Here is a 23,517-nt window from a genome sequence, read left to right on the forward strand (position 1 = left end):
ACATGCCAAATACAAATGGACTGGACATTGGAAATGTAATTCTTACCTGATAACTTTTCTTATTGTATATAGTTTTACTATGTTAAAGTTAAAACCTTTCCTTTTTATTTAGACAAAAAGGGGGAAATGTGGAGTATTTGTACACTGTGTGAAGGTGTATTGCTCTGATTGGTGTAATAAAAAGCTGAACAGCCAATAGCTAGGCAGGAGGTGTAGATGGGATTTTGAGGATTGAAAGCAAGAGGAAGAATCAAGGTGGACAGATGCCAGCCAGACATGGAACGAGTCAGAAGTACAGAATGGGTCAGAGGTAAAGCCACATGGTAGAACACACATTAACAAAAATATGGGTTAATTTAAGTTGTAAAAACTAGTTAAAAACAAGCCTAAGCTAAAGGCCAAGCTTTCAAAATTAGTAAGTCTCCATGTCATTGTCTGGGAGCTGGCTGGCAGGACAGAGAAAGACGCATTACAGTAACACATTTCTCTCTTAAGCTGGTTCTGCTCCCTGTATGCAGGTCTTTGCAGACATCTGTGGCTCTGGATCCATCTCCAACAGCTTGGGGTCTTCACTGAAACTTGGACTTCACTTTCGTGGCTTCATGCAAGAGTCAAGGATACCAGCCCTCCCACACATTACTTGGCCTCAGTGGCTATCAGAAACCACAGAAGATGATCCATGATCCTCTCCCTCTTACATCTTTCATTCTTCTTCTTTTTTTTTTTTTTTTTTTTTTTGGTTTTTCGAGACAGGGTTTCTCTGTGTAGCTTTGCGCCTCTCCTGGAACTCACTCGGTAGCCCAGACTGGCCTCGAACTCACAGAGATCCGCCTGGCTCTGCCTCCCGGCAATCTTTCATTCTTCTAAGGCCAGAACTGTGAGGATAACAGTGCCACTTGGGACCAGCACTTGCTCCCTTAGAACACAGTTAGCATTAGCATTGGTGTGCTGTTGTTTTCTAGCAGCAGGACACTTCCCAGCTCTACTTTTCCCACACGTTCAAAGCTTAGCTGGGTAGTGTCTTGTCCGGATGGTACTCATCCAGTTGTTCTAGTGCAGAGCACAAGAGCTCTCCCCAATAACAGCACTAATATTCCTAACAATTACAGCCTTTCTTTCACCACGTGCCCTGGCTGTAACATTGAGCTTCTTAGTGCTCCTCTGCTCTCCAAACTAATTTTTGTTTCTTTTATGATGAAGACCTACATAAGAATTATCAGTAGTAACCATACTACAGATTCAATGGTATGTAGTCTTGAAATTTCCTACAGCAAAGAAATGAATCTGTTACTTGTTTAATTTCGCTGCAGGCAACTTCTCAGGGCGCAGGCGGAAGGCAGCAGATTCTGTGCCAAAGCAGGACATAAATGGACTCTAGTCCAGTGCTAACAGTCTAATTTCCCTCTGAAACCTCACGATCCGGGCAGGCCTCTACTCTCAGCACTCTTTTCTTCCTGACTCCTACTAGAACAGTCTGTTAATGTCTGCTTACAATAGGCACATGCTTCCCTAGCTCCATCTTAGAGTCTTCCACATTCCTCCAAATAAACAACATTTTCAGGTTCTTTGCAGCAACAATCTCACTTCTTGGCTCCAACTTCTATATTAGTTACTTTTCAGTTACAGTGATAAAATACCATGACCAAAGGAAACTTAAGGAAGAGTTTATTTTGGCTTATAATTCTAGAGGACAGATTTTCATACTGGTGGAAAGGCATAGCACCAAAAGCAGGAATCTGAAGATCACATCTCAACTGCATACACAAGGCAGAGTGAGAACTGAAGGTGGGGTGAGACCATAAACTCTCGTGGCCCACCACCAGTGACATACATCCTCCAACAGACTCTGTAACATGAAACAGCACCACCATCTAAGTGTTCAAATACATTATCCCATGGGGGAAACTCCTGATTCAAACCACAAGAGGAAGTCAAGACAATGAGAGCTTGAAGCAGCTTGTAACACTGTATCCAGAGTCAGAAGCAAAGAACAACGATTGCCTTGATCAGTTTTCTTCTCTGTATGCATCCCTGAATTCTAGCCCAGGGCAAGGCACCATCTATGCTGGGTATGCATTCCCACCATAATTAATATAACAAAAATATTCCCCCACAGGTTTGCCTGGAAGATCATCATATAGGTTATTCTAGAGCTGATCAAGTTGACAACTGAGATTAACCAACAGCCCGAATTTTTGTAAGCAATTTGATGTCCAATGATGTGAGTGAAGCTAAAATCTTTTTCTAATAACATAATCCTTACATTTGTAGATTTCATGATAAACGTTTGATAATAAAGCCAGGTGAACTCTGGATTTGTATTTTCCTTCATTGCTTTTCTCACCTTTGTCAAATTTCTGGTGCCAGTAGGATCTTCCAAGTTCAATGAAGACAACTTTGGCACTCTTCACGTTCTCATTTCCCCAGCTTGTATGGCTTAAAATGTGACAAGGGGATGCACAGGCATGAATGTTTGGCTGATCAGTCTTTTTATAGGCAGAGTCTCACCACCTAGTCCTGGCCAGCCTGGAACTCATGGTGTAGACTATGGAGGCCTCAAACTCACAATTGCCCATCTCTGCTGGATTTAAGGCATGTGCTACTACACCCAGACTCAATGTTTCATTGATATGGAATTTGCTGTCTTGCTGAGACCAGCCTTCAACACTTGTATCTCAATAAAGCTGTAGCACCAGGACATAAATTGATTAACAATTGAAAGCACATGTCACGACGTGGCTAATTATTTCCTTGCAGTTTCTCACTTGCAAGAGGTTTCTAGTGTAAAGGATGGCCTGTCAACTCTCTCAGTTTTCTTATGTTCATTACTTTCATGTGGTCCTTCAAATGAATAAGATTTCAAATGCAAAGTGACACAAAATTACATTGGAAAACTTTTCTATATTTTTCACATTTACAGACTTGCTCATTGACATATATATACAGACATTAATTAAGATTTCATAAAATTCTTTTCTGTTTTTTATAATAGGGTTTTTTTCCAACATAATATGTTTACTGATTATTTGGGAATTTCATACAATGCATCCTGATCACACTCATTTCCCATTCCTCCTAGGTCCAACCTCCCACCTTATGCCCTACCCCCCAAATACACCAAGTACAATTTGTGCTGCCCATACTCATTAGAGCATGGTGAAACTCCCAGGGGTCAGCCCCTTAAAGATGCCTGAGTCCTTCCCCATCACCCCAGCAGAAGTCAACAACTGTGAAGAGCTACACTTTAGCATCTTCATCACAACTTTTCAGGACTCTCCTCAACAGCTTCCTGTCTAGACTTTCTTCTCTCTCTCTCTCTCTCTCTCTCTCTCTCTCTCTCTCTCTCTCTCTGTGTGTGTGTGTGTATGTGTGTAAAGGCTGTTGCAGAAACCTTCATCGTCTCTTGTTCTCAATTATGAGTCTGGAGTCATTGATACCACTCCAACAGATGCTTCCTTGCCCACAACAGCCAGCAGCAGTCCAGACCATGGACTTCTACATGGTTTCCCAAGGCTGTACAGACCACAGACATCCACATTATCTCCAGCAGCATCACAGACCATGGACCTCATTATGTCCTCCCATGGCAGTAGACCACAAACATCAACTAGGTCCCAGCATAGATCATGGACATCAACATGGTTTCCATGGGCACTGACCATGTACATCCATATGGCCCCTGGCTGCACAATGGAAGATGGGCCTCAATGTGGTCCCTGGAGGCAGCACAGACCACATACATCAACACAGCCCCCCAGGCCATAGTACAGACCACAGACATCAGCATGGCCTCCAACGGCATCAGAAATCACAGGTATCACCAAGGTCTCCTGTGGCAACCCTGATCACAAATATCAACATGGCCCTCAGCAGCAACATGGACTAAACATCAACATGGTCTCTGGTGGCAACATGGTCCCCTGTGGTGGGGCAGACCATGGACATCAACATGACCTCCACCAAGAGCTCAGACCATTGACATCTGGTGTAACATCAACCACAAACATCAACATGGCCTCAGGCAGCAGCCCATTCCAGACATCTACTTGTCCTCTAGCAGTAGTACAGACCAAGAAAATCAGCATGGTCTCAAGAGGCAGCACGGACCATGGATGCCAACACAACCTCTGATGGTAGCATGAACCATAGACATCAACATGGACTCTGGCAGGAACACAGACCACTAACATCAACATGGCCCTGCACAGTGGAAGTATGGACCACAGATATCCATATGGTCTCTGGTAGCAACACAGTTTAAGGCATTAACAGCCTATGGCAGCAGCCTAGACCACAGACCCCAGCATGGTCACAGCTATAGTACATAGACTTCGTGCAACATTATGGCCTCTGGTGGCAGCATGGACCATGGAGGATTTTTGAGAAGGTCCAATCCAGAAAGTGAACCAATCTCCATGCACATCCTGACATTGCTCAGAGCCAGGGTGATCCTGGGGCTGGGCAGCATGTTCAGGGGTGGAGCCTGCATGAACTCCAGGCTGCTGCTCACCACCCTGCTGGCCCTACTTGACAATGACATGCTCCCCTGTCCTATGCAGTTGCATGCCCACATCTGTGCCCGATGTCTCTACTTCTGTCTCTCTTCACATGCCGCTCCACTCCATCATCCTTCCTGCCTCCCCACCGAACCTTTAGTCATCAAATGGCATTGCAAACTGCTGTCCAAACAGCTTTACATGCAAACACTTATTGCAATGAGTCATTGGTCTGGTTCAAGATCTCTGGTTTCTGAAGCACCATAAATACTGGACTATCATTGAGACTCATCTCAGATAGCCTGCTGTTTCCCAGTCAGAGTGATCTTTCAGCTGGGCAGGGTGTCCAGGGGCAGGATCCGATAGTGTTCCAAGTCACCGCACATCTCTCTGACCTTGGGCAGCTCAGGAGCAATGGCAGCTCCATGCTGTGGGTCAGGTCCCAAGAGAGGAATCAAGGGTCCACCGACAAACTGCTCTGTGGTCCCACCAGCGTCAGTGGCCACCACATCTTGAATCAATCTTCAAATATTTTTTAAAAGATTCTGATAAGAAATTACAGATGCGCCAGGACACATTTACTGAAGATACGGCCATTCTCTCTGAGGCTCTTCTCTAAGGTTCTTACTGTAGGGCACGGCTAGACTTGGGCTCAGGTTTTGGCAGTGGTGGTGGTGGCAGCAGCTCCTCCATGGTGGCTGCAGGAGTGTTGCGGAGGGTGGGAGGGGCCACTGACTGGGTCAAAGTGTCTCTCATCTGTGGGTTGTCAGCTGCCATCTGGTGTGGGGGAAGGGAGGTTCTGGAGAGACTTGCCTGCCCACTGCAGGAGTCATGAACACCTTGGCTCCTATTATCTCATAAAATTTTCTCTTACATTCCTTAAATTCCTAGGCTTTCACATGTATGGCTTTTCTCACATACAGAATTCCTCACAGGCAGATGTCCCGATCCTGTAGGTGTCCACTGATGCTTAGTAAGGACTGATTTACTCTAAGTCTCATACATTCTTTTATCTCTCAGTCCTCTGACTTGCCTGCATTCTCTGTTGTCAGGTGAGGACTAAGTTGTACTAAGTTTTTCTGGGCTCCTTTGCTGCGGGAGATTTGCCTGTGTTGATTGCTCTAAGACCACCACCAACGGAGCCAACTTCAGTTTCGAGGGAAGTCCACATTCAGCTGAGAATGGGCTGTCAAGCTCTCTGGTGGACTAAAAGGAGAAAGCAGCAGACAGGGAAGGAAGGGGTGGGGCCGAGGGGTGGCATGCGCTTAGACTGAGGAAGTAGAAAGGGAGGATCATTTCTCAGCCACTCTGTGCATTTCTCAGATTTATTCTTTAATATTTATCCCTGAGTTTTAGATTTCAATAAACAATAAAAAAATCCCAATACTCCTTACATTCTCATCCATGTGGCCTCTCGTGTGACTTGAGAATGAATTTCCTCACTGTACGTTTGTAAGGCTTCTTGTCTGTATGTGAGCACTAATGTGCCCTGAGTGGGGACTTAGAGGAAACTTAACTTCAGTCCATACATTCATAGGGCTTCTGGGCTGTTTGCATTCTCTGATGCCACAGAACTGTGACTTGCATGAAATACTTTGCACTTTGCAGTCACAGGATTCTTATTCAAATTCATTCTGTACCGTGACTTTCCGTATAAAGTTCTCTCGTTCATTCCATGCTCAGGGCTCCGCATTGGAGGTGTCCACTGTTGCTACTTGTGACTTGAAGTAGGAATCCTGCATTCTTTTCCTTCAAAATACCTGCCACATGCTCGTGTTCCCTGGTGTTAACTGAGCTTTGACTTTCAGTAGAAAGCTTTTCCACATTTTTTACATTCAGATTGCTCCTACCTGTGTGAGTACGTTGATGTCGAGTGAGGTATGGCTTACGGGAGAAGGCTTTCCCACATTCTCCACATTTATAGGGCTTATCACCTGTGTGAGTTCGTCCATGCACAATGAGTTGTGACTTATAGTAGAAATACTTTCCACATTCTGTACACACATATGGGCATGTATCTGTATGTATTACCTGATGTAGAGTGAGGTGTGACTTGCAATAGAAAACTTTCCCACAGTCTGCACACTCATACGTCTTCTCGCCGATATGATTCCTCTGATGTAGAAAGAGTGTTGCCTTCTGATAGAATGATTTCCCACACTCCATACATTCATAGAGCTTCTCACCTGGGTGAGACCTTTGATGCTCAGTGAGGTGTGACTTGGAGTAGAAGGATTTCTCGCATTCTATACATTCAAAGGGCTTCTTCTCATCAGTGTGAATTCTCCGATGTCGAGTTAGATGTGACTTACAGTAGAAAGATTTTCCACATTCCATGCACTTAAAAAGCTTCTCACCTGTATGAATTCGCTGATGTAGAGTAAGCTGTGTCCGGTAGTAGAAAGATTTCTGGCATTTTGTACACTCATAGGGCTTCTCATTTGTATGAGTTCTCTGATGCACAGTAAGGTGTGTTAACCGGTAGAAGGCTTTCCCACATTCGGCACATTCATAAGGCTTCTTGCCTATGTGAATTTTCTGATGTTGATTGAGGTATGACTTGAGGGAGAAGGCTTTCCCACATCTTGTACACTCATAGGGCTTCTCACCTGTATGAATGATCTGATGTAGAGTAAGTTTTCCCTTAGTATAGAAGGCTTTCCCACATTCTGAACACTCAAAAGGCTTCTTACCTGTGTGAATTTTCTGATGTTGAGTGAGATACGACTTGTGGGAGAAAGCCTTCCCACAGTCTGCACATTCATTGGCCTTCTCACTTGTACGCATTCTCTGATGACTGGTGAGTTCTGAGTTGCAAAAGAAAGCCTTTCTGCATTCTGTACATTCACAAAGCTTCCTATGTGTAGGCACTTTCTGACAAACTGTAACATGTGAGTTCTGGAAGAAAATTTTTCTGCACTCCTCACACTCATAGCTTATCTCCCCTTTCTGAAGCCTCTGACGTTCAGCAAGAGTTGACTTCCAATGGAGAGCTTTCTTACACATATGAGATACTGGATCCCCAGTACACTGTGATTTCTGGCACACTCTCTTCTTACATGCTTCTGCTTCACGGGATTTTGACCCTTGATGGGTCTTCTGTTGCTCCTGTAGCTCGGCCTTGAAATAAAAGCATTTGTTATATTTCTTATACCTACAGAGAGGCCTTTTTCCTGGCTGATGCTCTTGAGGCTCCGTGAGGTATGATTTCCCATGGTCACATTTACATTTCTCATACTTATGCATTTGTCATTTATTGAGTTTACTTTTACAGCACAGAATCCCAAATATATTAATAGTGGTTAGATAACTTCATGTCTTGGGCTACATATACAAGTGTCACTTAAATGAATTTCCAATGTTTACTGAATTTACTATCAAACACATTGAGTTAGCTTGGAATGATATTCCTGGTCAAATATCCTAAAGATCATTGTGTATTGGAGAAGATGCGCAGGATGCAAGAGAGGTTTGCCAACTGCATGAAAAATTTTGAGTTATTGCACTCACCCTGCAATTTGAGAAACTAAATATTGAGAAACAGTACATTCTTGCCTGAGTCAAGTGTCTGTGAGTGTGAGGAAGACAGGGGTACATATATGTTTATGCATGTGTGTCTGCCTATGTGCAAGTGTACATACACATGTGAGTGTTTGCAGGTGGTGACCAGAGGTTGATATCAGATGCCTTTCCCAATTACTGCCCACCTTAATTTTGAGAAAGGGCCTCTCATTAAAGGTGGAGCTTGCTGACTTGAAGAGTTAGGATGTCCAACAGGTCCTAGGTACCCTTCTTTCTCAATCTCCTGAACCCTGGGATAACAGCTGCCCATTTCCACTCTCAGCTTTTTACAAGAGTGCTGGAGACGGACTTAGGTCCTCATGCTTCCAAGGCAGCACTACACCAACTGAGCCATTTTCCCAGCCCCACATCAAATTCTTATGGATGATAGGTTCCCCTCTTTAGGGTCAGACTGACATTGTTAAGTGCCCAAATTTAATGTTTTACTTACAATCTTTTCACTTGATGTCTTGGTTTGGATAGTTCCAACTTGCCACAAATGCACATTCTGGTTTTCCTGGCTGGTTACAGTTGGGACAGTCCATATAGGAAGATCTGAAATTAGATTAAAAATGTCCCTATCCATGAATCACATTATAGTCTTTTTATGCAATTCTAAAATAAAGTGGGCTTTTTTTCCTCACAGAAGTTGTAAGCTGATATTGACTAGTAACGAGTGTAAACATTTTAGTACTCCATGGGTTGTACAACAAATGGGATTAGCACACACTATAGGCTAGGTCACGTCTCTTACTGCCGCAAGCTAGTCTCCTCTTTGTCTGCTGTAGGTTTGACAGTCACTTTTACCTGCTGTGTCCTGGTTGCCCCACTTCTCTATGATATTAACTATACATACAATATCATCTGCAGCACACCGCTTTCACATGTGAAGTAGGCTTCTTTTTAAGTAGTTATATATAGGATGTGGGCATAGCCAAATGTTCTCACTCCTAAGTAGAAATATATGTTAGGGAAAAGCCTCCTACATATATGTGTTTAGCAGGTTTACTTCACAGTGGATAAAAGCAATAGAATATCCCATGGGGTTTATGAGGTAAAGCATCTTCCTCCAAAAGTAGAAGACACCTTCTCCCAAATTCTCTCCTTAATGCATGTTCTACACATCTTCTTCACCTTCTAAAATAACAATGAACACCTTCATAAAAATTAAATAGCTACCAGAAGTTTTCTCACACCAGTGCATTTTTCTGTGCATAGCTGACAATTTCGAATGAAAAATCTGTACCTACCGGAGACAGGGTCTTCCTTGGTAGCTCTAGCTGGCCTAGAACTTGCTATATAGACCAGATTGGTCACTTGCTTCTGCCTCCCAAGTGCTGAGATTAAAAGCATATACCACCACACCCTCAAATGCAAACTTTTAAAAATTTACTTACCACATATTAATTGTACAAGACACTCTCTCATTCTTCCTCGTCAGCTAGTTCATTACTCTATTCAGTCCACCCAGTTTTACTTTCTTGAACTATATTCAGTGCATGTTACCAAATATATATTTTCTATTTCAACTCTAACTCATTTCACTTAACATGATAAGGTACACTTCTATCCCTGTTTCTCCAAGACCATGGCCTGACTGCTATTGATGGATGAGTAACACACTTTTTATATACAACCCTCCCTGAGTCTAATGATGAGCACATGGGGTGATACCATAGCGTGGTTATTGTGAGTAATTTCTCAGTAAACATGGGCCTACAGGTTTATGTACTCTGTCCTTACAGTAATTACACCATGCATATAGACAGGCAAGGGACACCTGCCACATACAGTAATTCTATATTTCATTTCCAAATAAAAAAGTTCCTGAATGAGCCAAGTGGTATCGGTGCATGCCTTTAATCCCAGCACTTGGGAGGCAGAGGCAGGTTGGTCTCTGTGAATTTGAGGCCAGCCTGGTCTACAGAGTGAGTTCCAGGACAGCCAAGACTGTTACACAGAGAAACCCTGTCTCAAAAAACCAAAAAAAAAAAAAAAGTTCCTGAACGTACATTATCGAAAATTGTATGTTGTATGTAAGCCTTTAACTTTTAAAATTATTATTATTATTTGGGGTGGGGTGAATATAGGCATGAATATAATATATGTGTGTGATTGGAAGGCAGAGGACAAATTTCCAGTTAGTTCTTTTTTTCTACCCCACTGAGTCAGGTTCTCCTTATTTCCTCTGTACTGTGTACCCCAGGCTAGCTAGCCCATGAGCTTCTAGGAAATTCTGTCATAGGTTTTAGACGGGGTCTCACTATGTAGCTCTGGTTGGCCTGAAACTTGCTAGAGGAGGCTAGCCTCAAGCTCAGAGTGCTGAGATGGAAGTTGTGTGCTAGCCCACTCAGTTTAAACTTTATTCTAACCAGAAGGAAGAAAAAGAATGAACATCCTGTGTCGTTGTTTATACTAAAGGAAATGCTTTGCTTTGCGCATGAACAGAGAGTTTCACCCATGTTATTTTTGGTTGTCTGTCCCTTCATGAATGGGGTACTGACACTAACTAACACAACCTGACATTTTGAGGCATGTCATTTATAAAAACATTGGCTCAGGGCATATGTATTTATATTTGACATCTCTTCATAATGAAATAATCCGTAAAGTTTCATAATAAACAGACTTCCTTAGGCTTCTCATATGCTTCAACTATCATAAGAAAACCCAGTTTTGATTTCTTTCACAATTAGTTTGCTTCAGATATCATTGTCTATCTGTAAAGTCTGTGTTTTCATTAGCGAGGTTTCTTCTAAAAGCAAATAAATGCAGGTGTTTCTAAGGATTTAGTTTGCTTTTGTAAGCCTTGATTGGAAAGTTGAGGTGACTTACATTAAGGGGTGCTATTGAAGAATGGTCTGAATGTCTCCCTTCATCTTAGAGGCATTCTGGTTTACCAAGTTAATATTGAACACTTTCTTCATCAGGAGAGAATTTAGATCAAAAACTGGTGGAAAAAGCTCAATGTAGCCAATAACTGATGAGCTTTCTTCTTGCTGACCTTCCTTACTCAATGCGCCTTCACTGACCTGGGAGGTTCCTGTCTGAGGCTTCTGCCACATTCCATGGCTCAAGTCCTTGCTCCAACTTGAAGATCAACTCAGGTTTGTTCATACAGTGTCCTGTAAATGTGAAGTAATAGACAAATGACGTCAGAGTGCTGAATCAGGTCTGCAAGACAACAAATAGCTCCAGTTCTTGAATGGTGCCGTGATCAATGATTTAGAAGCCCTTGCTAGTGTTTACTCTCACTTTCTTTGTTGACTGGAATACTATCTTCAGGGTCATTACACTGCATGATAAATAACATGAAGTGATGATCTGAAGAACACAGAGGTGATAATCAGAAAGCATCATGAAATTAGAGACCGCACACTGGAAGAGGGAGAAACTAGTACATAGATCGTAACACAAACACAACTTGTGGCGGCCATCCTCTCGAATGAGGAGGACTTCCTGCTGGGTGGGAGTGAGTGGAGTCATCAGAATTTGAAGCCTATTATGTAGATCACACAAATAAAAGAACTCAGTCAGGCACCCCAATTTTTCCAGCGCACCTCAGTATGATCAGCTTCCTCTGATCACATACTAGGCACAGCAAACTGAAAGATTCAGTCCCTTCTAGTCCCTGCAAAGCCTTACCACACTGCAGAAATTCTTGACTGGCCTCAGGCTTCTGCCTGAGCCCCTGGGAAATACAAACACCTTCTAAAGTGGGAGCTCTGCTGCTGGCTGAGCTGGACACCAGGAAGGACCAGAGTTGCTCCTCATGAAAGGACTGGGGCAGACTGTTAAGATGTAAGAGCCCGAAACACAGGCTCTTCTCGTGGAGGTGGAAGAACGCAAGAGATCGCAGCAGTCGCCCAGCAACCCAGCAACAAGTTTTTAAGTTAACCTTATGAAAATAAAATCCAAGTTGTGAGAACTTCAAGATATTTTCAAATAAATGACTGCAAACAAATACTTTGATTAATAAAGGCAGCTTTCTAAAAGTCTAATTTTACATATATTTTGTTACCAACATTTTTCTTTCACTGAAACAAGAAAAATTTAAGGAGCCAACATGGCATGTACCTCCAAATGCAGTATGTAGGAAACTGCTTTGAATATTCTTGATGAAAAGGGGTACAGCAAGGAGGGAGACATCATCACACTCAGACATTAAATAGCCAACAGTCACTCATTTACTTCTTAGGGAGCACACCTTTCTTATGTTTAGGAAAAGGAAGAGGGCAAAAACATCTGTAGATTTTTTTTTAAAAAGTTGCTTACTGTAGTGTGGAGAACTTTGTGGAATGAAATGGTTTGAACATTACTATGGGTAGGTTCCAAATACAAAGTAGAACTTGGAACCTTTATTGTGATGAGCTTCTATATGATGTATGTGGTCATCTATTCCCCTCCTTCCAATGTAAGAAACATCTTTGATGCAGGGTGAGAATGCCTTTAAGGAATACATTTAAACATAAGGCCCGAACCGCTATGGGAAGGCATGTGGCTAACACTCTTTCTAACACTACTTCCTTACTTTGAGCCAGAGTGCATAACTACAGTTAGCAAGGCTCTGGTGAGACAAAGCACAGGCTTTCAACCATATAGCACACCACCTTCCACCAGGCTGTGCTGTGGAACAATCTTTGTACAGCATAAATATGTATTACTCTCATTGGTTAATAAAGAGCCAACCAGCCGGGCGGTGGTTGGCACACGCCTTTAATCCCAGCACTCGGGAGGCAGAGCCAGGCGGATCTCTGTGAGTTCGAGGCCAGTCTGGACTACCAAGTAAGTTCCAGGAAAGGCGCAAAGCTACACAGAGAAACCCTGTCTCGAAAAACCAAAAAAAAAAAAAAAAAAAAAAAAAAAAAAAAAAAAAAAAAAAAAAAAAGAGCCAACTGGCCTATAGCTAGGCAGGAAGAGATTATGTGGGCCAGAGAAGGAGGACCTGGGATGAAGAAGGGTGTAGTGTCAGGAGTTTCAAGACAGACACAGAGGAAGCAGGATGTGTAGAAAAGGAAGTAAGAAGCCATGAGCCACGTGGTAGAACTTAGATAAGAAATATGGGTTAATTTAAGTTGTAAGAGCTAGTTAGTAACAAGCCTAAGCTATTGACTGAGCATTTATAATTAATATTAAGTCTCTGTGTGGTTATTTCCGAGTCCCAATGAAAAACTCTGCCTACAAGCCTGGGGTAAGTTGCCAAAAGTGACAATCAGGAATCCAGTAAAAAATCTTGGTCATTTAAATACACTTCAGATTGCCTTTTTTTTCTATCTTAGAGAAGTGTTTGTCATGACATTTTAAAACTATGTAATTTCAACAGTAGCAGGAGTTTGAAGCAGCTGGTCACATCCATAGTCAAAAGCAGAAAGAAGTAAATACATGCATGCTCACCTGGTTGCCGGCTGTGCTCAGCTCAAATTTTCTAGTCCTCTGCCAAGGGAATGGTGCCACGCACATTTGACTGGGTCTTCCCACAACAACTAATCTAATTAAGACAATCCTTCTTAAAAAAAAAAAAAAAAGCCCAGCCATTGGAGCCCCAGGGACTAGGCAACTGCCTCTTTCTCTGCCCCCTCACTAAGAAAACAGCCACTAGCAACACCAGTGACCACTGGAGTCACAAGCCTACCCTGCACTGATAGGGAATAGCTGCTCCCTGAGACAGAGCCCACTAGTGCCCATTGGACTAAGAGCTGCTCCCTGAGACACAGAATCCATCAGCACCAATTGGACCAAGAGCCCAGACTAGACCAAGAGTATCAATCGGACCAAGAGAGGCTCCCTCAGACACTGACACCACTTGCACAGAGTGGAAGAAGAGATAGATGGGTAGACATCAGTGCAAAAATACAGTCAACAACATAAAGACCAATATGGCACCATCAGAACCTAGTGGTTCTACATCAGCAAGACCTGAACATCCCAACGCAGAAGCAGCAGAAGAAATTGACCTTAAAAATGACTTTAAGAAGATGATGGAGGCCTTTAAAGAGGAAGTGAAAAATTCCCTTAAAGAAATTGAAGAAAAGACAATCATAAAAGTGGAAGAAATCGCCGGGCGGTGGTGGCGCACGCCTTTAATCCCAGCACTCGGGAGGCAGAGCCAGGCGGATCTCTGTGAGTTCGAGGCCAGCCTGGACTACCAAGTGAGTTCCAGGAAAGGCGCAAAGCTACACAGAGAAACCCTGTCTCGAAAAATCAAAAAAAAAAAAAAAAAGTGGAAGAAATCAATAAAGAAAATTGAGGAAAAGACAAACAAATAATTGGAAAAAAATCAATAAATCCCTTAAAGAAGACCAAGAAAAAGCAATTAAACAGGTGAAGGAAACAGTCCAAGATTTGACTGAAATAGAGACAATAAAGAAGACACAAACTGAGGGAATGCTGAAAATGGAAAATCTGAGTAAATGAACAGGAACTACTGATGCAAGCATAACCAACAGAATGCAAGACATGGAAGAGAGAATCTCTAGCATTGAAGATACAATAGAGGAAATAGATTCATCAGTCAAAGAAAACACTAAAGCCAAAAAAAGTTGTAACATAATGTCCAGGAAATTTGGGAAACCATGAAAAGACCAAATCTAAGAATAATAGGGATAGAAGAAGAAGAAGACCAACTTAAAGGCACAGAAAATATATTAAACAAAATCATAGAATAAAACTTTCCCAACCTAAAGAAGGAAATGCCTATGAAGATCCAAGAAGTTTACAGAACACCAAATAGTCTGGATCCCAAAAAAAGTTCCCTCACCACATAATAATCAAACCACTAAACATACAGAATAAAGAAAAAAGAGCTGCAAAGGAAAAAGGCCAAGTAACATATAAAGGCAGACCCATCAGAATAACACCCGACTTCTCAATGGAGACTCTGAAAGCCAGAAGGTCTTGGACAGATGTTATGCAGACACTAAGAGACCATGGATGCCAAACCCAGACTATTATATCTAGCAAAACTCTCAATTGCCATAGACAGAGTAAACAAAATATTCCATGCTAAAACCAGATTTAAACAATACCTGCTCACAAACCCAGCCCTACAGAAAGCACTAGAAGGAAAAATCCAACCTAAGGAAGTTAGATACAGCCATGAAAACACAGGCAATAGATAATCCCACACCAACAAATACCAAAGAAGGGAAACACACAACACTACCACCAAAAAATAACAGGAATTAACACTCACTGGTCATTAATATCCTTTAATATCAATGGACTCAATTCACCTATAAAAAGACACAGGCTAACAGAATGGACAAAAAAAAAAAAAACCAGGATCCATCCTGCTGCTGCATACAAGAAACACACCTCAACTTCAAAGACAGACACTACCTCAGAGTAAAAGACTGGGAAAAGACTTTCCAATCAAATGGACTTAAGAAGCAAGCTGGTATAGCTATCCTAGTATCTAATAAAATAGACGTCAAACTAAAATCAATCAAAAGAGATTGGGAAGGACATTACATACTTATCACAGGGAAAATCCACCAAGATGAAGTCTTGATTCTGAACATCTATTCCCCAAATACAAGGGTACCCACATTTATAAAAGAAACATTACTAAAGCTTAAATTGCACATCAAACCCCACACACTAAAAGTGAGAGATTTCAACACCCCACTTTTACCACTGGATAGATCTGCCACACTGAAACTTAACAGAGAAATAAGGGACCTAACAGAAGTTATGACTCAAATGGACTTAATAGATATCTACAGAACATTCCACCCTAACACAAAAGAATATACTTTCTTCTCAGCACCCCATGGAACCTTCTCTAAAATTGACCACATGCTTGGTCACAAAGCAAATCTCAACAGATACAAAAAAATTAGAATAACCTCCTGTATTTTATTGGACTACCATGGCTTAAAGTTAGATCTCAGCAACAACAAAAATTATAGAAAGCCTACAATCTCATGGAAACTGAATAATGCCCACCTGGAACACCAATGGGTCAAGGAAGAAATAAAGAAAGAAATTAAAGATTTCCTAAAATTCAATGAAAATGAAAGTACAACATACACAAACTTATTGGACACTATGAAACAGTGCTAAGAGGGAAATTCATAGCACTAAATGCCCACATAAAGAAGATGGAGAAATCTCACACCAGTGACTTAACAGCACACCCAACAGCACTAGAACAAAAAGAAACAAACTCACAAAGGAGGAATAGATGCCAGGAAATAAACAAATTGAGGGCTGAAATCAATGAAATAGAAACAAAGAGAACAATACAAAGAATCAATGGAACAAAGAGTTGATTCTTTGAGAAAATCAGCAAGATAGACAAGCCCTTATCCAAATTAAGCAAAAGGCAGAGAGAGAGAGCACATCCAAATTAACAAAATCAGAAATGAAAAGGGAGACATAACAACAGACAATGAGGAAATCCAGAGAATCAGCAGGTCATACTTCAAAAACCTGTACTCCACAAAATTGAAAAATCTGAAAGGAATGGACAATTTTCTGGATAGGTACTACATACCAAAGTTAAATCAAAACCAGATAAACTATTTAAATAGACCAATAACCCCTAAGGAAATAGAAACAGTCATTAAAAGTCTCCCAACTGGGGGCTGGAGAGATGGCTCAGAGGTTAAAAACACTGGCTGCTCTTTTGGAGGTCCTGAGTTCAATTCCCAGCACCCATATGGTGGCTCACAACCATTTGTAATGAGATCTGATGCCCTCTTCTAAATAAATAAATCTTTAAAAAAAAAAAGTCTCCCAACCAAAAACAGCCCAAGACCAGATGGTTTCAGCGCACAATTCTACCAGATTTTCAAAGAAGAGCTAATTCCAATACTCTTCAAATTGTTCCACACAATAGAAACAGAAGGAACATTATCAAACTCTTTTTATGAGGCTACAATTACCCTGATACCAAACTACACAAAGATGCAACAAAGAAAGAAAATTACAGACCAATCTCCTTCATGAACATTGATGCAAAAACACTCAATAAAATATTGGCAAACTGAATCAAGAACACATCAAAAAAATTATCCACAATGACCAAGTAGGCTTCATCCCAGAGATGCAAGGATGGTTCAACATACAAAAAGCTGTCAATGTAATACACCATATAACCAAACTGAAAGAAAAAAAAAGCCTTTGACAAAATCCAACACCCCTTCATGATAAAGGTCTTAGAGAGATCAGGAATATAAGGAACACATCTAAACATAATAAAGGCAATTTACAGCAAGCCAATAGCAAACACCACATTAAATGGAAAGAAACTCAAAGCGATTCCACTACAATCAAGAACAAAACAAGGCTGTCCACTCTCCCCATATTTATTCAACATAGTACTTGAAGTTCTAGCTATAGCAATAAGGCAACAAAACGAAATCAAAGGGATAGAAAGTAGAAAGGAAGAAGTCAAACTTTCACTATTTGCAGATGATATGATACTATAAATAAATGACCCCAAAAATTCTACCAGGAAACTCCTACAGCTGATAAACACCTTCAGTTATGTGGCAGGATACAAGATTAACTGAAAACAATCAGTAGCCCTCCTGTACACAAATGATAAATGGGCTGAGAAAGAAATCAGAGAAACATCACCCTTTACAATAGCCACAAATAATATAAAATACCGTGGAGTGCTGTGAAGTTAGGTAACTCTAACTAAGCAAGTGAAAGACCTGTACGATAAGAACTTTAAGTCTCTGAAGAAAGACATTGAAGAAGATATCAGAAAATGGAAAGATCACCCATGTTCATGGATAGGTGGGATTAACATAGTAAAAATAGCAATCTTACCAAAAGCAATCTACAGATTCAATGCAATCCCCATCAAAATCCCAACACAATTCTTCACAGATCTGGAAAGAACAATATTCAACTTCATATGGAAAAACAAAAAAACCCAGGATAGCTAAAAGAATCCTGTACAATAAAGCAACCTCTGGAGGTATCACAATCCCTGATGTCAAGCTCTACTATAGAGCTATAGTAATGAAAACAGCTTGGTGCTGGCTTAAAAACTGACATGTGGACCAATGGAATCAAATTGAAGACCCTGACATTAATCTGCACATGTATGAACACCTGATTTTTGACAAAGAAGCCAAAACTGTACAATGGAAAAAAGAAAGCATCTTCAACAACTGGATGTCAACATGTAGAAGATTACAAATAGATCCATATCTGTCACCATGCACAAAACTCAAATCCAAGTGGATCAAAGACCTTAACATAAATCCAGTTACACTGAACCTGATAGAAGAGAAAGTGGGAAGTAGTCTTGAACACATTGGTATAGGAGATCACTTCCTAAATATAACACCAGTAGCATAGACACTGAGAGCAATAAATAATAAATGGGACCTCTTGAAACTGAGAAGCTTTTGTAGGGCAAAGGACATGGTCAATAAGACAAAACAACAGCCTACAGAATGGGAAAAGATCTTTACCAACCCCACATCTGACAGAGGGCTGATCTCCAAAATACATAAAGAATTAAAAAAACTAGACATCAAAATATCTAACAATCCAATTAAAAAATGGGCTATAGATCTAAACAGAGAATTCTCAAAAGAAGAATCTCAAATGGCCAAAAGACATTTAAGGAAATGCTCAACATCCTTAGTCATCAGGGAAATGCAAATCAAAACAGACTCTGAGATACCATTTTACACCTATCAGAATGGCTAAGATAAAAAACACTGAAGACAGCTTATGTTGGAGAGGATGTGGAGCAAGGGGAGCACTCCTCCACTGTTGGTGGAGTGCAATCTTGTACAGCCACTGTGGAAATCAGTATGGCAGTTTCTCAGAAAATTGGGAATCAATCTTCTCAAGACCCAGCTATACCACTCTTGGGCATATACCCAAGGAATGCTCAACCATACCACAAGGACACATGCTCAACTATGTTCATAGCAGCATTATTCATAATAGCAAGAACCTAGAAACAACCTAGATGCCTGTCAACTGAAGAATGGATTAAGAAAATGTGGTACATATACACAATGGAGTACTACTCAGCAGAGAAAAACAATGACAGCATGAGGTTTGCAGGCAAATGGATGGAACTAGAAAAAAATCATCCTGAGTGAGGTAACCGAGACTCAGAAAGACAAACATGGTATGTACTCACTCATAAGTGGATACTAGATGTAAAGCAAAGGATAACCAGACTGCAACCCACAGCTCCAGGGAGGCTAACTAGCAGGGAGGACCCTAGGAAGGATGCATGGATCACCCAGTGAAGGAGAATTAGATGAAATCTACATGAGCAAACTGGGAGTGAGGAGGGTTATTGGAGGGCAAGGGATGGGGGATGAGAACATAGGGGAACGGGAGGTTCGAGCTGGAACAGGGACAGAGTGGGCTATCAAGGAAAGAGATACCATCATAAATGAAGACATCATGTGAATAGGGAGAAACAGAGTGCTAGGGAAGTTCCCAGGAATCCACAAGAATGACCCCAATTTAGACTACTGGCAATAGTCAAGAGGATGTCTGAACTGGCCTACTCTGGTGATCATATGGCTGAATACCCTAACTGTCATCATAGAGCCCTCATCCAATGACTGATGGAAGCAGATGCAGAGATCCATGGCTGGGCACCAGGCTGAGCTCCAGGAGTCCAGTTGATGAGAGACTGGAGGGATTCTATGATCAAGGGACATCGAGATCATGATGGAAAAATGCACAGAGATGACCAGCCAAACTAGTAGAAATGCATGAACTGTGGACCAATAGCTGAGGAGCCCCTATGGTAATGGACGAGGCCCTCTGGATAGGCGAGACCGTTTTTTAGCTTGAATTGTTTAGGGTCCCCCAGATAGTAGGATCTGGATCTGTCCCTGGTGCATGAGCCAGCTTTTTGGAGCCTAGTGTCTATGGTGAGACACTTTGTGCAGCCTTGGTGCAGGGAGAAGGGGCTTGGACCTGCCTCAGCTGAATGTACCAGGCTCTGCTGACTCCCCATGGGTCATGCCTTGGACGAGGTGGGAATGAGGGGTGGGTTGCAGGGGAAGGCTGGGGGTGGGAGGAGGGAGGACAGGGGAATCTGGGGTTGGTATGTAAAATGAATAGAAAATCTCTTAATAATAAAAAACAAAAAACAAACAAAAAAAAAAAACTATGTAATTTCCTCCCATTTCTCTTGCTTTTGGCTTAATAGTTGCTCACAACTAGCACCTAACATTTGAATACATATAAATTTATGGAACTGCCGCTGTAAATCTTTAGAATTCTGTGTGTTTCACAGCTCTTGTACTTACATGTGTTATGAATATGTAAATATGTTTTAGTTTCCCTAAATACAAGCACACCCTGTTAGAAGTTGTTATTGGTTGTTTTTCGCTCTTGGATTCTTTTGGGGGCCCTCCACCCAGCTCCCAAATAAATACATGGAGTCTTATTCTTACTTATAAGGCCTAGCCTTAGCTTGGCTTATTTCTAGCCGGTTTTTCTTAACTTAAATTAAACGTTTGCCTCTGGGCTTTTATCCTTATAGTATATACCTTTCTTTACTTGTTACTCCGAGGCTTGCTATGGAGCTGGTGGCTGGCCCCTGGAGTCCTCCTCCTTCTCTCCATCTTTTTCTCCCAGATTTCTCCTCCTATTTACTCTCTCTGCCTGCTGACCCCACCTATCCTTTCTCTCGTCAGGCTATTGGCTGTTCAGCTCTTTATTAGACCAATCAGGTGTTTTAGACAGGCACAGTAACACAACTTCATGGAATTAAACAAATGCAACACATCTTTGCATCATTAAACAAATGTTCCACAGCATGAACAAATGTAACACATCTTAAAATAATATTCTACAACAAGAAGTCAGTTTGGATTATTGATAAGCATTTGGTCTGACTTTATATAACAAGCTTATTCAATATATTTTGTGTGAGGGGGAGAATGAGTCAAAAGCTTTACAGAAGAACTCTGTTCATCAAGCGATGAACAGAGGCCGGGGACTCAAATTCGAAAAGATTCCAAAGTGACTGAGAAAGCCAATGTCTGAGGCTGGGGAGATGATTCAGTGGGTTAAAGGGCTGTGCAAGCCTGAGGATCTGAGTTCAGACACATAGCACTAAGCAAACAAAACAAAACAAAACCAAAAAAACCCAACCACAACAAACAGAACTGGAGACGTGGAACATGCATCTGTAATCCCAGTGCCCCTATGGAGAGATGGACACGGAGACAGAGACTCCCCAGCAAGCTCACAGGCCACCTAGACTGACATATGCAGCCCCCAAACAACAAGAAACACCATCTCAAGATGGAGGACAAGGACCCAAATCTACATTTAGCCTCCGACCTCCATGTATATACACATGGCATGTAATATGCCACCTGCTCCCAACTCCCTCCCATTGATTAGAAAGAAGGAAAAAGTGCCTTATGAATATTCTAGAAGAAAAAGGAAAAGACATTACAATATCACTTCAGTGAAAAACTTATATGGTGGGACAGATGAGCACATTCAGGTCCAGGAAGCTCAAAGGAAGCCATAGATCTGACCAACCATGACTCTGTCACAGTACAGTGACTGTCAAAACTCCAAGACAAACAGAATTCTAAATATTCCCAGAGGACAGCGCAGTGGCGCTGCTGCACATCAAAGAGCCACTGGAGGAACAGCCAAGCTCTCAGGTGTTAGCACATGGGCATCACAATGTTTTCCAAACTAGCCAGGAACACAGCAACCGAATTACAGATGTGGTATTCCTAATGAACACAGGCGCAAAAATTCTCAACAAAACTAGAAAAACAACACATAAAAAGATTACAAATGGCCAAGTGTCGTGGCATGTTCCTTAATCCCAGTACTTGGGAGGCAGAAGCAGGTGGATTTCTGTGTTTGAGGCCAGCCTGGTCTACAGAGCAGGTTCCAGGACAGCCAGGGCTACACTGAGAAACACTGTCACAAACAAACAAACACCCCCAAAACCAACGACAACAAAAACAAAAGAAAAAAGATTAGTAAAAAGGATCATGTGTGATTCATCGCAGGGATGCTGATAACAGGCCCCCAGTCCTCAGTACAACTGACTCTATGATGGAAGTACCACTCAGGCCATAAAATGCAGCACACACACACAGCATCACCAAAACTAAAACAAAGGCCTACTCCATCAAGTCCATAGTTCTGGGAAAGTCTCTAAATGCACTAACCTTGCTTATTGGCTTCTGTAGTTCCGTTTCTGGCTGTTTTGTTAACTGAAGTATGTCAACCCAGAACATGGCTTTTGTGCTTAAAAGCTCACCCTGAGAAAGTCTTGGTGCTACACTGGGATCCTGAACACCCAGTGTAGTTGTGACCAGATAATAAAGACTTTCTGTTGGTTTAAGCCCATGTCCAAGCAGCCTTCTCTTGTGGCTACCGCACAATAGCACATGCACCATATATGGAAATTCACAAGTTTAAATCATCACATTGACACATTGAACTATAAACAACAATATGAATGCCACAATAGATGCATAAAGGGCGGTGGTGGCACACGCCTTTAATCCCAGCACTCGGGAGGCAGAGGCAGGCGGATCTCTGTGAGTTCAAGGCCAGTCTGGTCTACAAAGCGAGTTCCAGGAAAGGCGCAAAGCTACACAGAGAAACCCTGTCTCGAAAAACAAAAACAAAAACAGAAAGAAAGAAAGGAGAACACAAAAAGTGTCCACATTTAGAGAGCAAATTATGTTACTTTAAGTAAAAATTAAGGGCTCAAAAAAATGTGTGTAGTATGTGTACAATGACAAAGTAACTCAGGCTACAAAACACAATTGTAAAACACCGAAAGCCACGTCTTCTCTGTGCACAAAGAACAAAACTGCAGGAAATTCAGAACTCAACCCCATTCAAAGTGGCCCCTGAAAACACTGGAAAGTTTTCTTCTCCTGCAGTGGAGGTGCATGCCTTCACTCTCAGCATTTGAGAATCAGAGACAGGAGCATCTCTACGAGTTTGAAGCTAGCCTGGTGTAACAGTAAGTTCCAGGCTAGCCAGGGTTGCAAAGTACGATTCTGTTTAAAAAAGAAAGGAAGAAAGAAATACCACTTTTTAAAAGTTCCAGTAACTTTGTTGTTTTTTTTAATCTGTATTTATCTTTTACCATTCTGGGGATTGAATACAGGATCTTAGACATGCAAGGAAGTTATTTACCCCTGGGCTATAACCCTGGCCTATTTTAAAAATTCACTAACCAAGAAGTAAAAGGTAAGTACAGTGAAGTACAAAAAACGCTGAGAAAAATAAGCTAAAGGTGGCACAATCCCTTGAAACAATGTGAAGATTCCAGGATCCAGAACACTAAGGTAAGAGACATGCTGTGAGGCCAGCTTGGGCTACGTGGTAAATTTAAGGCCAGCCTGGGAAACAGTGAAATCTTTCTCACAAAACCACGAACCAATAAACAAACATTAAAGAAAAAATTGTTCAACAGCTATATTACTTCAAGTAATTACAGAGTCACTGAAATCATCAT

General features: G+C 41.6%; 1 protein-coding gene across 2 annotated transcripts in view; it reads right to left on the reverse strand.

Annotated features, from left to right (window-relative positions):
• Positions 1–733: 733 nt before the first annotated feature.
• The window catches only part of LOC128120594 (zinc finger protein 25-like), a 97,322-nt gene continuing 74,538 nt past the window's right edge, over positions 734–23,517 (reverse strand). For both annotated transcript variants that reach the window (XM_052754753.1, XM_052754759.1), the window contains 3 exons: positions 11,090–11,182; positions 8,509–8,612; positions 734–7,616 (listed from right to left, as the gene is read on the reverse strand). In XM_052754753.1, coding sequence (XP_052610713.1) covers positions 6,165–7,616; positions 8,509–8,612; positions 11,090–11,182 — 1,649 coding nt within the window. In that variant the 3' untranslated portion in view covers positions 734–6,164. The remainder of the gene's footprint in view (positions 7,617–8,508; positions 8,613–11,089; positions 11,183–23,517) is intronic.

Source organism: Peromyscus californicus, unplaced genomic scaffold (genome assembly GCF_007827085.1).
Source record: "Peromyscus californicus insignis strain IS unplaced genomic scaffold, ASM782708v3 Scaffold_11__1_contigs__length_118956290, whole genome shotgun sequence".
NCBI classification, from domain to species: Eukaryota; Metazoa; Chordata; class Mammalia; order Rodentia; family Cricetidae; genus Peromyscus; species Peromyscus californicus.